The 16,100-nt window shown below is 46.9% G+C and overlaps 1 protein-coding gene across 7 annotated transcripts in view; it reads left to right on the top strand.

The window, feature by feature from the left end:
• NR5A2 (nuclear receptor subfamily 5 group A member 2) overlaps nt 1–16,100 on the top strand; it is a 112,219-nt gene that overhangs the window by 14,367 nt on the left and 81,752 nt on the right. For 5 of the 7 annotated variants that reach the window (XM_074351572.1, XM_074351567.1, XM_074351566.1 and 2 more), the window contains 3 exons: nt 1,147–1,265; nt 2,801–2,942; nt 5,399–6,045. In XM_074351572.1, the coding sequence (XP_074207673.1) occupies nt 1,147–1,265; nt 2,801–2,942; nt 5,399–6,045 (908 nt within the window). Of the gene's footprint in view, nt 1–12; nt 153–746; nt 769–1,146; nt 1,266–2,800; nt 2,943–5,398; nt 6,046–16,100 lie in introns of those variants that run through there. The other 2 variants (XM_074351568.1, XM_074351570.1) reach the window with 2 other exon arrangements.

The raw sequence follows: 16,100 nt of genomic DNA, 5'->3' as shown, positions 1-16,100 counted from the left end.
AGGGGCGAGAGGCGACTGCGCCCCGGAGTTTCACGGAGGTGCCCGGAGGGTTCGGGCGGCGGCCGGGCTGCGCGGATCTGTGCCGTCCGACCCCGCCGCGCGCTCCGAGTCCTGACCCGCGTGGACCGACTCTCTGGGAGGCACCGCATCAGGTATTATCTGGGGTCTCCTGGCCACGGCTCCTCCTGGGCAGTTCATCCAAACTTGAGCTGCGAAGACGCCTTCGAGGGGCTGTGTCCGGAGGAAGGCGGTTACCCGATCCCTGCAGGGAGCCGCGCGCAGCCGCGGCCTGATTTCTGTTTAACTTGAACAGGGCGAACTCAAGGTGTTTATATTTTGCAATGATGATCAGAAACATGTGAAGTTCATTAAGGAACTTCAGTACTTTGCGAGGAAACCAAACCCTCATGTGTATCTTTTTTTTCTTTTCCTTTTGTTTTTGTTTGTTTGTTTGTTTTCCAGCCGGGCATCCTCCCCTTTTCCTTTTTATTTTTACAGATTTTCAAAAGTGTGGAGATGAAAGTACTCAGGAGCCCTATCAATACGGAACTGAATATTTCGATTAATCTAATCTGAACGTTGGGAGCTGCAGGCTGGGGTTGCAGGGGGCCGCAGAGAAGCAGGTTTTGGGGCTTCCATTCCTCCATCAAGTGTTTGCAAATCTGTGTTGCTATCCCCAGGCATCCTTAGAGCTGGGTGTACTTGGAGCCAGCTCACCTCAAGAGTGGGAGGAGAACGCCTGTGTTCCTTTCTCTCCCTTAGGCAAAGGTGACGTTTTGGAACTTGAGCATGGAGGAGCTTTAAAGGGAATTCTAAGTTGGTTCTTTATGCAATTCGTGTTTCTATTCTGATTTGTTGCTCTATAGAGTTAGGAGGCTTGTGTTCCACGGGTCAGCTTAAAAGATTTTTAACAATAGAAACTGGAATTATTTTAAAATTAAAATAATAGAAAGTGCATGTTCATTGATGCCCAAAGATGTTTTACTTTCACTGAGAATAGCTCTCTTCTGTACACTTGGGTCAAACATTGTTATTTTATATTTTACCTGGTGATGTTTGCCCCCCAATGACCACAATACTTCTGATTGCAGGATTAAAACCTACTGATCAAATTAACTGGACATGTGCCTGCATTTCTTGTTTCAGTGTCTCAGTTTAAAATGGTGAATTACTCCTATGATGAAGATCTGGAAGAGCTCTGCCCGGTGTGTGGAGACAAAGTGTCTGGGTACCATTATGGGCTCCTCACCTGTGAAAGCTGCAAGGTTTGCTTCTACGTTGCTACCCGCAAAATATGTCCAAAAGCAAAGTAAACTGTTGGATTACTTCTTACAGCTAAATGTAGGCTGTCTTTTTTGGACTCAATTAAAAATGAGAGAGGGAGAGAGTTAGTCTCAGGGAGATGATTCTTAGAAATATGTGTCTGATTTAATTCCCAAGGCAAAGAAATTTATGCTGTTTAGAAAACTTTGCCAGTCTCATGGCTTTAAAATAGTTTATTGTAGTAAAGTGATGTAGCTGTAGAAAGACTTCTATTGCTAACAGTCCAAAATATTGATTTTGCTTGACTTATATATATTTAAAGCATCGTTGTTCTCAAGGGGGAGGATGACAAAGTATTTCCCAAATACATTTTAACTTCAGAGTCTTCTGTGCTGCACATCTAAACATTTTTTATCCACAGACATAAAAGTCTAAATTCTCAATGGCGGGATTTCATCCTGATTTATTCCAAAAATAATTTTAAGATGTTTTGAAATTTATATCACAAAGAATAAGAAACCAGACCTTAAGTTTATAAAAATAGGTTTCATAAATATATTACATGACCTGTTTAAATGCAAGAAATTGTAATGTGTCACATGTACTATATTGTCACTAACAATGTCAACTATACATTAAGGATTTATCTCAGGCCTTTTTTGTATATTCCTGGTAAACTTGATACTCCCTATTGTTTAACATTTTTAAAAGTAGAAAACTCAGTACAATTACTTAAACCACTGCCAGGAAAATCCTTTTTCTCTATAACAAAGTAAGATGGTTTCACTTTGTGGCCAGTAGGACAAATGTAAAGAAAACACCATCCAACTTGTTACTATGTTATAAAGCTACAGATTTTATATTTGATTAATTCTTTTGCATGAAATATAAGGAAGGCATACACTCTGCTAAATTTCAACTCTCTGCTATACATTATTTTTTCTTCCCCAATTAGTTGCACCTTTTTTTTTTTACACAGTTCCCCAACTTGAATGTATTCCAGTGGAATTACAAATACTTTCCCGTTTTATTCTTTAAATCCTTTTGCTTTTCACTATCTAATGTTGACATTTATTTTAAAAAATCTGTGGTTTTTGCTATTCCATTTTTCCACTGGTATTTTACAGTAGTTTGCCACTGAACTTGTATCGGGCTGCTTAAAAACAACGCAGCTCTCTAAGAGTGCTTCACCTGGAATAGGAAGGTTAATAGGAAAACTTTTTTTTTTTTCCAAAAAAATTACTGGTCAATATAGAAAGTGTTTTTCTCTGAATGTTGATATGAAATGCTGTGTAGCCAAATCTCCCCAAGATTTGATGTGATTCTTGAGAAACAGAACTCTGATGCCAGAAAAAGCTCCAGCACGGCCTGGTGCTGTTTGAGAGGGCTGATCTTGTTAAAACGTGAAACAAACCACAGAACCACAGAAGGTCTCAGATGGCGCAATGAAAAGATTTACTGGTGATTTCCTTAAAATGAAACAATGGAAGAGAGGGGTGTTAGGTTTGTAACATGTCTTGCTGTTTTTCTCTTATAGGGCTTTTTTAAGCGAACCGTCCAAAATAATAAAAGGTACACGTGTATAGAAAACCAGAACTGCCAAATTGACAAAACACAGAGAAAACGTTGTCCTTACTGTCGATTTCAAAAATGTCTAAGTGTTGGAATGAAGCTAGAAGGTAAGTTTCTTCTAAAGACTACTGCCTGTTAAAAGTCTCCAAGGACACAGGATTTAAAACAACACTGTACTTATAACATGGTAACAGTATTTTTCTAGTCTTTTAACACTATTGACAGGAATGTAAGATCGTTTTATGTTTTGTCAGCAGAACAGTCTGAGTTTCATTTAAACACTGGTGAAATCTACTAGGAAAAAAATTGTTAATATCAGGCTTTCCCCTCCCCCACCTGTTTTGGTTTGAGGCGCAGATATATTTCTTAGGTTAGATGAAAGGACAGGTTAAATGAAAGCAGGACCAAAGTGATTCAACTGAGAACAAATACAAATAATTCGTGAAAATATTTTTAAAAATCCTTTAAGTCTCCAGAGCAGGACGCCCTTTTAACAGTGTGATTTTAATCCTTTTACAAAAGTGTGCCTGTCATAATTGTAACTACTAGATTCATGACTCCAGAGCAAGAATTAAAGCTTTTAATTGTAAAAAAGGAGTTTCTCATGTACAGTTATCAATTTTGATAGTGTGGAAAAGCACGTTTCTTTAAGATGATGACTGAGTCTGCAAAATAAAAAAAATCTGAGAAGCCGGAAACGTGAAAAATAATGAACTATTAAATCGGTAGTGTTGGTTTGACAAGAATGGTTCCTCAAAAGTCACATTAAACTTTATGTTGAAAAAGTAGACCCTGCATTTACGACGTACAGAAAGTTAATAGGTGACCGCTGTAAATGATTTGTCGTTCATGGACTATCATGGTGTGTTGCTGTTTTTCAGCCTCTGACCTACTGACTTTCCAAAGATTAAATACATACTGCAAAGAAAGTAGCAGGAAGGGGCACGCATCACCAGCGTGCACCAGATGCACAGTGCATGCTATTCGATGAATGAGGCACAAGCCAGTTGTCTGGGGCTTTTCTGTTTGTGTGGCACTCAGACTTGATAGAAACACTCAAAAAGTTTCAAATAAACCTGCTGCATTGCTGACAGATTGCTTCCCAGAGAAGTAGCCACTTTGGTTATCAGGAGGACTGTGAAGTCAGTGTTGCTTTTAAGACAAGACTGAGAAAGGAATTAATTGATGCTTATTAATTTCTTTATTACCAATCCCTGTATTTTCCAAACTGCAAAGCAGTGTGGTACATGCTTACTCTAGTAGGAGACTCAGAAGATAAGCATATGATGTCATTTGAGTCCTTTTTTTTTTTTAAACAAAAGGAAAAGGTTGCATTTCTTACCCTTAAAAAGTACACTTTCTTAACTATAAGTCACTTGTGTTGGTGCATACTTAGACCTCCTTGACAGGGATATGAAACAATTGCTCATTCAATAAATCATCATCCAGATGAAAAACTCTATTGTCTTGTGCAGTATTCTGGATACCTGGATACCCTTCACAATCAATTTTTAATGTGATACTAATCCTAAGATAAAAAGTTCAAAAACTTCACCTCCAGCAATTTCAACATGTCACAGGCTCTCAGGGGTCTCCGGCTCCTGTCTCATGGCCATTGGCCACTATGCTAACTTAATTACGAGACATGGCCCCACATGCCAGACGGTGTTGAGATGGTGGGCCGTTCTGACAGCTTCTGAAATGAATTTGCTTTAAATTCTGTCCAGTTCCACTAGAATTAAAAACAGTAACTGGTAGGTCTCAGATGTGTGCTCACAGAGTCCAGGTGAGGGTGATTTTCTAAGAGCGTGTGCCCAGCCCTTCTGCAGTGAATTCAGTCAGAAGGGCTCTGAGCGAGGGAGATGTTCACGGGCACAACAGAACCCAGAAACGGGTTATTTGACTCTGCTCTGTTCTCCCTTTCAGCAGTGTGAGTTTCCATACAGAGAATCACAACACAGCCAGCATAATACATGATACTTTATCAGTACAAAACCTCCCCTGTGTGTAGCAATAGTTAAGAAATCTCTTCACAATAGTTAAGAAATCTCGTCAGTCCACCAAAGGGTTAATTTCCCTTTGTATCCAAAATATTTTTTTAATGACAAACACACTTGGAGTAAAGAATTCATAAATAAAGAGGACATGGCTTTTTTGGGGAATCTTTGTGGGTTATTGTAATGAAAGCAACCACCCACCAACCACTTCTGATCAATTTTCAGCCTTTCTAAATATCTCGAGATGGGGGGGGGGGGTTGTATAGCTCAGTGGTAGAGGGTGTGCTTCGCATGCACGAGGTCCTGGGTTCAGTCCCCGTATCTCCATTTAAAAATAAACAGACCTAATGACCTCCCCTCAAATAAATAAATAAAATTTAAAATAAATAAATACAACTAATTACCTAATTAATAATAAATGAACCTAATTACCTTCCCCTAAAACAAAAAAGCAAACTCCCCCCAAAATAAAAGAAGTTTAAAAAAATTAAACAAAATAAAGATCTGGAGGATGCTAATAATCAACCTCTTACTTACACCCTCAATTCCTGTTTCTGCCCCGACAGCGGTCAGGGCCGACCGAATGCGCGGCGGCAGGAATAAGTTTGGGCCCATGTACAAGAGGGACAGAGCCCTGAAGCAGCAGAAAAAGGCCCTCATCCGAGCCAACGGACTCAAGCTGGAAGCCATGTCCCAGGTGATCCAAGCTATGCCCTCGGAGCTGGGCATCTCGTCTGCGATCCAGAACATCCACTCGGCCTCCAAAGGCCTGCCTCTGAGCCACGCTGCCTTGCCTCCCACAGACTTCGACAGAAGCCCCTTCGTCACGTCGCCCATCAGCATGACCATGCCGCCGCACGGCAGCCTGCAGGGCTACCCGCCATACGGCCACTTCCCCAGCCGGGCCATCAAGTCCGAGTACCCCGACCCCTACGGCAGCTCGCCCGAGTCCGTGCTGGGCTACTCCTACGTGGACGGCTACCAGACCAGCTCCCCGGCCAGCGTCCCGCACCTCATCCTGGAGCTGCTCAAGTGCGAGCCCGAGGAGCCCCAGGTCCAGGCCAAGATCGCGGCCTACCTGCAGCAGGAGCAGGCGGGCCGCGGCAGGCACGAGCGGCTCAGCACGTTCGGGCTCATGTGCAAGATGGCCGACCAGACGCTCTTCACCATCGTGGAGTGGGCCCGCAGCAGCGTCTTCTTCCGGGAGCTCAAGGTATGTGCGCCGCGGGCGCCGGGCGCCGCGCGCCGCGCCTGCGCCATGGGTTCCGCGCCGGCGCCGTGGGCCCCGCGCCTGCCCCGCGGGCTCCGTGCCTGCGTCGGGCGCCGCGCCTGCGCCGCGGGGTTCGGGCCTGGACCTGAAAACCCACTTTCCTTCCTTTCCTTCGCGTGATGTCTTGCGCCCTTGACCTCAGGACCGCGGCAGCCTCACTTTCTGGGGCTTTTATCTACAGAGTTCTCCTTGTGGCGGTGTGGCTTTAAGTGTAAAATAGAGGAAACTGAGTAGGTTTTTTTTTTTTCTGAATAGCCGAATGTCTTTACTGACTCCCCTCACCTTGGTGGCTTATCGAAAAAATTTAAGCCAGAGTGAAACAGCACCTAGTAAACTTTTAAAAAAATACCAAATTAAGAGCTAGATTAGAGTGGTGCCAATTTAGGAGAAAAGAATGCCAACCTTTCCTTGTGTTTAGACGCTAAAGAATGCAAATGATACCAGTGGTTAGTAGCATGCAGTCGGTATTTACTACCTGTTTATCTTGACGTTAGTTAGTTAGTTCTGGAAAGCCTTTGTTTTGGGAGCAGATTCCAATAGGATGTTTTCCGTCATCGGATGGGGCGGGGGCCGCCGGTGAGTGCTGGTCTGCCTGGCTGCGTTTTAGTGCTCATAATCTGTGTCTGCCGCTGATTTTAATGGATTGGTACATTGTAAACACAGTACTTGTTTGTGCAAGGGTCTCTGTTTAACTCCATAATTATTTTATTTCCTGAAACTTAAGACTGAATTGATATGGGGAAGTTACAGAGAAGTTTCGGATCTGAGAATCACCACCAAACCGCACTTGGTGGTCAGCGGTTTCGTTCTCGATTTTAAAACACAAAAATGAATCCTGGATTTGATGTTGAAGTCTTATCTGTTCCCAAATCAGTTTCTTCCTTTTACTGTTGGGGGAAGACAAAGCTGCTTCAGGCCTAGGGCTTCTGATCACCTCGGATTTTAGGAGGAGATGTAAGAATCCCAGAGGACAGTGCACAGCAGACTTTTAATTTAAAGGTTTCTGTTTAAAGTAGTGTGTGTGGACTGGCTGGGGATTGGAAGCCAGGTGCAAACGGAAACCAGTGCTTTCCATGGCCGACTTCATCCTGCACCATGATTTGTCACGGAAACAAAAGTTACCTGAATGGATCCTGATAAGTCACTAGGCCCCCACCAGCCTGCTGTGAGGCCTGCAGGCGGTCCAGCCCTGCTCTCTGGGCCTTTGTCCTGCGTGGAAGGATGGCCCACCGTGGAGATGATGGGAGGCCAGCAGAATCTACTGCCTTAGCTGTCAGGCCAGGCCTGAGTGGGCGGCCTCCAGGACAGTCGGGCGCTGGTCACTGAAAATAGAACAGACAAAGCTGTGCTGCTGCTGTTAGGCTCACAGCTTTGTCCTGGAGAGAACAGGTGAGGGATCTGAAGATGAAGATGATCACTTTAGACCCAACCGACAGGTCAGGAGACCTAAGGGTGGGAAAGCATGACCTCAGAGTCAGTGGGGCTGATTCGGATCCGGTCTTTGCTGTTTAATAACTACACAGGTGGGCAGTCTCTGAGCCTCAGTTTTCTCGGCTTCATGGGGTGTTTGCGGGGAGCTGGGGGCATATGGGGGGATAAATACTTCTATTGAGGACATTTTTTGAGGAATAAAGGAAACTATGGGGGCAAAGCATCTCATCCCGGGAGCCTGGCATATGTGATATGCTGGGCAGGTCAGTGCTATTTTAACATTGTTGTTAATGTTTCAGGCCAAGTGTGTGGAAGCTTTCTGCAGTACTCTTACATTCAGGAAAAATAACAGGCACCTGTACTCTTCTTTTTTTTTTAATTGAGGTATAGTCAGTTTACAATGTTGTGTCAATTTCTGGTGTGCAGCACAGTTCTTCAGTCATACATGAATATAGATATATTCGTTTTCATATCTTTTCACCGTGAGCTATTACAAGATATTAAATATAGTTCTCTGTGCTCTACAGTATAAACTTGTTTATCTATTCTATGTATACCAGTCAGTATCTGCAAATCTTGAACTCCCAGTTTAGACCTTCCATCCCTCCGGCAGCCACAAGTCTGTATTCTATGTCTGTGAGTCTGTTTCTGTTTTATATATGAGTTCATTTGTCTTTTTTTTTAGATTCCACATATGAGTGATATCATATGGTGTTTTTCTTTCTCTTTCTGGCTTACTTCACTTGGAATGACATTCTCCAGAGCCATCTGTGTTGCTGCAAATGGCATTATTTTATCATTTTTTATAGCTGAGTAGTATTCCATTGTATAAATACACCACGACCTCTTTATCCAGTCGTCTGTCGGTGGACGCTTAGGCTGTTTCCATGTCTTGGCTGTTGTAAATAGTGCTGCTGTGAACACTGGGGCTGGCACCTCTTAATAGTTTGCCATGTGTTACAGTCTCACCACATGTGTTATACAGAGTAGTAAAATTGTCTAATAGTCGTTAACTCCTGCCAGTTGAGGACTTAAAATTTGCCAGGCAGTCAGTTGGCTGTAAGATAGATACAAAGTTGAGTAAGACAAAATATTTTCTCTCAAAGATTTTATGATAAAACAATGTCATTAATGTCTGTTGGAAAAAAAAAAAAAGACTGCTGAAGTTGTTCCACAAATGACAGGGGTGGGGGAGGGTGTAGCTCAGGCGTAGAGCGGGGCTTAGCATTCACAGGGTCTTGGGTTCAATCCCCAGTACCTCCATTAAAAAAAAAAAAAAGAAAAGATAAATAAACCTAATCACAATCCTCTCCCTCCAAAAAAGACAAATGCACAGGAAATGTAAAAACAGAAAAGGTTATGAAATCAGTACAGAGCCACAGGTAAGACTCTGAGGGTGCTAGGAAAGCATTATCTCCAAGTGTCTCTTTTCCTTTCCCTGTAGTTAAAGTGTATGAGATTCTTTTACAGGGCATATGATTCCATATTTGGCTAAAATATAACTGCCTTTGGGAACGGGACCTATTAGCGCATTGTCAGCCGTTTATGTGGTTGGTTAATGCATTTGTTGGTCTTCCATGAGCATCTGCTTTGGAGAAGGAAAGAGGATACGGATACCCTGGGGGCCCCGATGAGGGGCGGGAGGTGCCCCAGGGGAAAGAAGGACAGACTGGACCCACTTCACAGTTTGGGCTTCGGTTGAGAGAGTGATTCCGTTTAAGTATTTTTCAGAGAAGGAAAAGTGGAATTCAGAATAACTTAGGGATCGTTTAAATACAGAGTTGTGAGGTGACCATTTGCTTCGGAAGAATTCCTTTTCCTTTGTTGATAAATTTACCCTGCGAAAACCAGACCGAGGTGTTCGAAGGCAGCACCGAGACTTGTGTGTTGGCGTGTGTTTCTCCAGGGCACAGGCTTTCAAACTTTTTCACCAAGACCTGCAGTAAGAAGTAAGTTCTACCCGAACACCACACCCACGCCCGCACACACCCCCCCGAACCACAGCTCCCCTGGACGGTACCTGACCTTGTTCACGCCGTGCGCTCTGCTAGTTCCTATTCTATTCTGCTTTAGTTTAATTTATTTCATGTTTTTTTAAAATTTCCAGTCATGACCCACTAAATTGATTTCACGACCCACTAATGAGGTCTATGACCGGCAGCAGTCCAACACTCATTGCTCTGGGGAGGGTTTCGTGGTTCGTCCACTGGGCGCTGTCTACCTGCCGCCGCTGGGAACATCTCCTGGCAAAGGCCTCTCCCTCCTGGCCTGGCCTCCGAGTCACCCCCAAAACCTGTAGCCCAGGCCTCGCACCCTCTTCCTGCAAAAGTTGTGGTTTTAAAATATCATTTGGGGAGACGAATGCGCCCTTTTAAACGTGTGTCTTTGTCTTGTTAACCTCACCACCAATGAGCCACGAAGAGAGAGACTTGGAGGGCAGGTTGCCTGCACCTCTTCAACCCCAAGATGAAAAGCCCCGTATCTGCTCCCGGAGGGTAACAGGATAAGGCAGTTTTGCAAGTGACCCCTCGCTCCCTCCCCCAGGACAAGCTACACTCTCCCCTCGGATAAAAGAAAGAACACAGATTTCACGTGTTTACTATTTAAGGGCTCAGAAGGGCCAGAGGAAATTTGGTGGGTTGTTTTTCTACATATTTACAAGTTGCAAAAAAGAGTTTGCTTCCCACTCAAATACTGGAATGGGCAAGAGGAAATTACAGCCCCCAAACTCACATCTTGAAAAACAGCACATAAACAGCAAAAAATAAAAAAATTGAAACAACAGCAAATATACTCCTAGAAACCATGCTGTTTCGGAGCTGGGCGATGACCGGGAAAAAGGAGAGGGGACGGGTATAAGCCAGTGGTTTTGTTCTCCTGTGTGCCTTAAAGGGCCACTCTGACCTCCATCCAAAATAGTGACCTGGGGAAGATGAAATTAATCCGCTGAAGCTGGTAGCTTTCCAAACAGCACGTTTGCATCAAATGATAATCCTTGCCTAGAAACCACAGATTTTTCAGATCTAGAAGAGACCGGATCATTGGACTCCTCCCCTCCTTTTACAAACGAAGAAACTGAGGCAGGGCCCGAGGCTCGTGGGAGATTTTACAGCCACTGAGTGGTAGAGGGGACGGGTTGATTCAGGTTCAAAGCAGCGGTACCCCCCCCCCCCGCCCACACACAAATACACACAAATAAGCCGAGTAATCTTTGCCCCCAAAGACACAGGTCTCTGCCAGTGAAGGGAAGCACACCTTCCGGTTAGCAGAAGTCCATCACTGCCCCGTTACTAGATCACAAGTCGTCAGGGAGGCAGATTTTCTCAGAGCCCAGACCAGCCCCCGGGAGTGAGGGAGTCACTTGAGGAAGCTACACTAATTCTCGCAGGCCCTTGGGGCGTCGCCGAGGGCCCAGTCGCTCCCAGCCAGCACTTCAGAGCCCCGAGAGGGTCCAGAGCTCTCCGGTGCCGCTCCCTCTGGGCACAGTCCTCTCGGGGAGGATCTGGGCCGGTCTCCACGCGGGTTCTGCTGAGCAGTTAAAACCACTGAACAAAGTTCGGTCCTGGGTCCTGGGTCCTGGGTCCTGGGTCCTGGGTCCCGGGCATGTCAGCATGGGTTACTTTTTTACATACGTTTGTGAAAATAGGCAGAATTTAGGATTGTAACGGGGCAACAGATGGGCCACTCATTTTCCAGACCTGACTGTGTTTTCTGAGGTAGGTCGGACATCCGCTCTGCCTTCAAATCTTTAAGCCCAGCCTGGCCCGCGGCGGCCTCTGCACTCTCGACTCTCCCTTGTGTTCGGGGAAATGAGAGCGAGTCCCAGGCCGCAGAGAGCGCCCTGCCTTCACGAGGCGAGGGGACGGAGCCTTTCCTTTCCGCTGTTTTTCTCTCGTCCGGGTGCTGATGATCTCGCCGACTCCAGCGCAGTGAGAACATCGTCCCCGCTTTGTTCAGCGGCTGATGAATCTGGAGGGGCCATCTGACCTTCTGATGAGACCAGGTGTCTTAAGAGGATTCTGGGAATGGACGTGGGAGAGTTTCCCTGTGATGCAGGATTCTGACACACGCAGGAGGAAGGGGGAACATCTCTAAATTAATCCTGACTGAAGCACATAACCAGCATTTCTGTGGAAAATGGGGCTCAGAGGCTCGGGGAGCTGGTGCCAAAGGAATTCAGTTGTACTGAAGCCTGTTTTCTCCCAAGTGAGGGGGCTGGGGGTGGGAGGACCGCGTACTTTTCTCAGCTCTGCTATGGAAGCTTTTTGAGCAGAGGTTTTATGTCTTTTCCTTTTTTCTCCTAATTTTTTTTTTATTGAAGTATAGTCAGTGTACAGTGCTGTGTCCGTTTCTGGTGTGCAGCGCAGTGCTTCCGTCACACGTGAACGTACTGACATTCGTTTTCATGTTCTTTGTCACCGTAAGTTGCTACAAGATACTGAACATGGTTCCCCGTGCTCTGCAGCGTGAGCTTGTTGTGGATCTGTTTTGTACGCAGCGGTTGGTGTCCGCAGATCTCGAGCTCCCAGTTTACCCCTTCCCAGCCCCTTTCCCCCTGGTAACTGTAAGTTTGTTTTCCATGTTATGTATGTATGTATGTATTTATTTATTTATTTTTAAAAAACATTTATTTTGGGTACAATTATTGGGAGGGAGGTAATTAGGTTTCTTTGTTTTTATTTATTTATTTATTTATGGTGGTGGAGGGACTGGGGATTGAACCCAGGACCTCGTGTGCGCTGAGTGCAGCGCTCTGTCGCTGAGCCGTTCCCCGCCCCCGGGCTCTGTGCGTTTGGCTCAGGGCTGTTCGGGCGTCACACATCTGCTGTGATTCCTTCCAGGCAGACCTGAAGCAGAAGCCAGGTCTGGCTGACTGTGTTGAGAACGTGTCGCAGTCTCTCCTTCCCCGCTTGTAGGGGTGTGGGTGTTGCTGCCCTCTTGTCTGTGATTGAGTAAGGAATCCCTTTTTTCGCCTTCTAAAGCTTTCTTGGTCACTGTCCTCTGGGTGGATCAGCTCTTCTCCACCAATACCTGTCTGTGCTCTGGCTTGCTCTTGGGTGGGCGGCTGAAGACCAGCCCCTGGCTTCTCCCCATCCTGTGTTCCTTGGAGTGTTAACGTTTGCTTTATTCAGTGTGTGTGCATCTGCAAATGGCAGACTCAGTCTAGACGCTAACTTCCCCAAGCTTGGGTCATGGCAGCCAGATGCTGGCAGTTTCCATGCAAACAGAGCCCCCCCCCCCCCACCCGGGGCGCCAGGATGTTGGGTCAGTGCGATGATCACAGCTTCGTAGGAGGCTTGCTGCTTCACACACCCGGTATGCTTCCTGCTCCTCGTCATGTCTTTGCTATCCGGTGGAATCATGGGGCGCTCGGGGGTAGCCGGCCACACCCAAGAAACCCAGGTTAAAGGGCTGGGCCACTGTCAGGCGTCTGAAATGACCAGGAGGGGAGGAGGGAAGTGGGCATTTTCCTCGTTCTGCTCAGGGTCAGAGAGGGGAGGTCGCCTTTCTGGGTGCTCCCTCTTTTTTAATTGACTGTTGTGTTAGTTTTCGGTGTGCAGCATCGTGATTCGGCCACACACACATTTGTTTTTCCTTTTTACATTCTTTCTCATTATAGGTTATTGACTGTGGGTGCTCACTCTTCCTGCTATAGGACGGGGTGCCTCAGTGCCTTTCCTGTCTGCTCCCTCAGGGCCGCCCTGGGAAGTGAGGCCAGGCCAAGGCCTCCTTTTTCCCAGAGGGAGAGAGTGAAAGACCTGGACTCTGCCGTCGTAGAACACGGTCCTTCCAGACCACGTCCGTTCCTCCAGCCCTTCCCATGGTCCCCTGGGGGTGCGGAGTTCACTGACGAATGTAAGTTTGCCAGCTAGGTTTTTAAACAACCATTTGTTTTAGTCAAATAATTCGTTAGTCCCAGCAGAATTAACCCAGGCACCTAAATCAGTTTGGGGTGAGTAGGGATCAGGAACGAGAAAGATGTGGGGGAGAAAAAAGAAGCCAGCAGGTAACCCACCCCCCAGACGTGGAGTTACCTCAGTAGGTGAGGGTTTAGGGAAGACTCAAGGTCAACAGAAAATACTTCCATATTTCCTTGACTACAGAGTTCGGATAATAAATGGTGATAAAGCTGCCATTTATTGAGTTTTTACTGAGTCAGACCATTGTGAAGTGCTTCACCTGTGTTGCTGCGTGTATCTCATTTAACACTGATTAGTCCTCGTGCAGTGGGCGTGTTTGTTCCAATGTGCCGATAAGGGCGCTGACACCCAGAGACTGACCTCCCCAAGGCACGCGGCTCGTACGAGGTGACGGTGTCCTTAAAGCAGAAGAACCGATCTGGCAGCCTTCAGTAAACCGCAGAAGACTTTAGAATGGCCTTTTCCCTCTGCTCGGACCAGTACCACTTGACAGGAGGTCTTAAAGGACCTCGCTTACTCTGAAACTGCAGGGAGCACTTTCTTAGATTGGCCTAAGAATATGCAAATTCTTTCTTTCTGTTTTAATTGGAGGAAGACCTTGCAGGAGCTGGAATGTGCGCTGTTCTGTAAATTTGCAGCCGAAGAAGATCCAGGAGCTGGCCATTGGTTGCAGCCTCTGGAGCCTGTAAACCTTAACTGGTAAAACCAGCTGCAACCAGAGGGCCACCAAAGGAGGCCGTGGGGTGCAGTGTGGCCCTCGGGACACTCGGGCAGGCCCCCTCCCCACTCTCGGGCCAGCATCAGTTCCTACGCAATAGCAGTCTGCCTGCCTAGAAGCAGTTACATGCCTGTTTGCTGAGAATACTCAGGGTCCCGCTCACTCCAGTGCCTGCGTCTGCCCAGTGGGGCACGGAAATTGCCCACCGATCTCACAGAAAGTCTGTGCTGTCAGGGCCCCAGGGCCCCAGGGTCGGGGAGACCCTGTCTGCACACCATGTCCTCTGTCATACAAAGTCAAGTAATGGGTGACAAAACTGAAAACATGACTCCTGTGTGGCACTCCTTAACGCTCTTTTGAAGGACTTTGCCCTCTGAACCTGCGAGGCAAAATAGGTCTCTGTGTTCTCCAGGATAAGTGAAGGATGGCTTTGCTCTGACTTATTCTTCCACAGCTTGGAAAGTAGATCATACAAATCTTTGAGGGCTCAACATCCATTTGCAGAATGGCTGCATAGAAATTGGGCATTTACGCTATTCTTCACGTTAAAGACATTAATCTCTAACCCAAGAACACCACCCACACTCCAGAACAGTGATAAACACCACATCACCTCTTCCAGCAGCCGGCTCCTTCTTAGCTGTCTGGTGCTTAGCACCCGCCTCCCGCTGCATTTCTGCCTTCCCCATCCACCAGGCGAAGCGCAGGCCGCCGTGTGTGGGGCCCCAGCTGGCTTCTCTGGGGACACTCTGACCTCCTGCATCGTTTTCTTTATCTTCTCCACTTCCCTCCACCTCCATCTCTCCTATCTGCCCAGTCTCCCCGTCTCTTCTCACTCATGTGGCTTCTCTTGTGACACCTCAGGCTCTCCAGAGGCAGCGGCAGGCATCGCTGTGCACAGCGGTGTGGCCCCAGGGACCACGTGGTGGCTCACCCCGTCCTCCGGGCATCTGCCCTCTCCCTGCAGGTGGAATGTGGAGGGCCAGGGAGGGTACCCGAACCCTGTAAGGGGGAGGATGGATGGAGAAGGCCTAGGAAACAACGGGCAGATGAACTGTAGGAGTGAGTGAGCTGCATTCAAGGACAGGAGGTAGGACTTCCATGTGGTCCTGCCCCTGGGTGAGGAGACCCCCCCCCCCCACAGTGGGGTTCTCTGATGGAGGAAGAGGTCAGCTTCAGAGGGCACGGGAGACAAGGCTGTAGCTGAGCAGGGGAAACGATTAGCTCCTGTGGCTCCAACCCAAAGACAGCTTCACAACTTACCTTGTTTCCAAACAGCCGTGGGCCGCAAGGCCTCACTGCCTGAGTTGTTCAGCCCTAAATCCTGACAAAGGGTTACCAACATTTCCCTCCATTTTTTTTTTAAAGATTTGTTTATTTAATGGAGGTGCTGGGGATGGAACCCAGGACCTCGCACTTGCTAAGCACGTGCTCTGCCACTGAGCCACACCCTCCCCCTGCGTTGCCCTCATTTTTAACTTCCTCCCTGGAAATCGTTTTCAAATGCTCCATTTCAGACCTACCAGGGCCAGTTCTCTAAATTCTTCACATGATAGCGTGCCCCGCAGGGATCGCGTGACACCTGGGGAGAGATTTTGGAAACCTGGGCACACGGGGCTCTTGGGCCTGCCACCGTCCATGCCTCAGGAAACCAGAAGAAAACACATTATCTGGAATATTTAGAAATGTCGCCAGGATTGAGCAACATTCAGGATTAACTTTACAGCCAACTGGATCTGACTTCTAATTCTGTCTGAATGCTTTTTCTTTACCTGGCCGGTGGGATCATTGGCCAATAGGTCTAAAGTCTGCCCTTCATTGCACAATAAAAGCATTGCAAAGGCGGAGCAGATGCTCAGACCCCGGCCTCTGTCTTTCACTGAGGAGCGGGGAGGTCACTGGCCTTTCCTGAGTGGCTCATGCTGTTG

This window comes from Camelus bactrianus, chromosome 23 (assembly GCF_048773025.1).
Source record: "Camelus bactrianus isolate YW-2024 breed Bactrian camel chromosome 23, ASM4877302v1, whole genome shotgun sequence".
Lineage (NCBI taxonomy): Eukaryota > Metazoa > Chordata > Mammalia > Artiodactyla > Camelidae > Camelus > Camelus bactrianus.
This window is presented reverse-complemented; position numbering and strand designations above follow the sequence as displayed.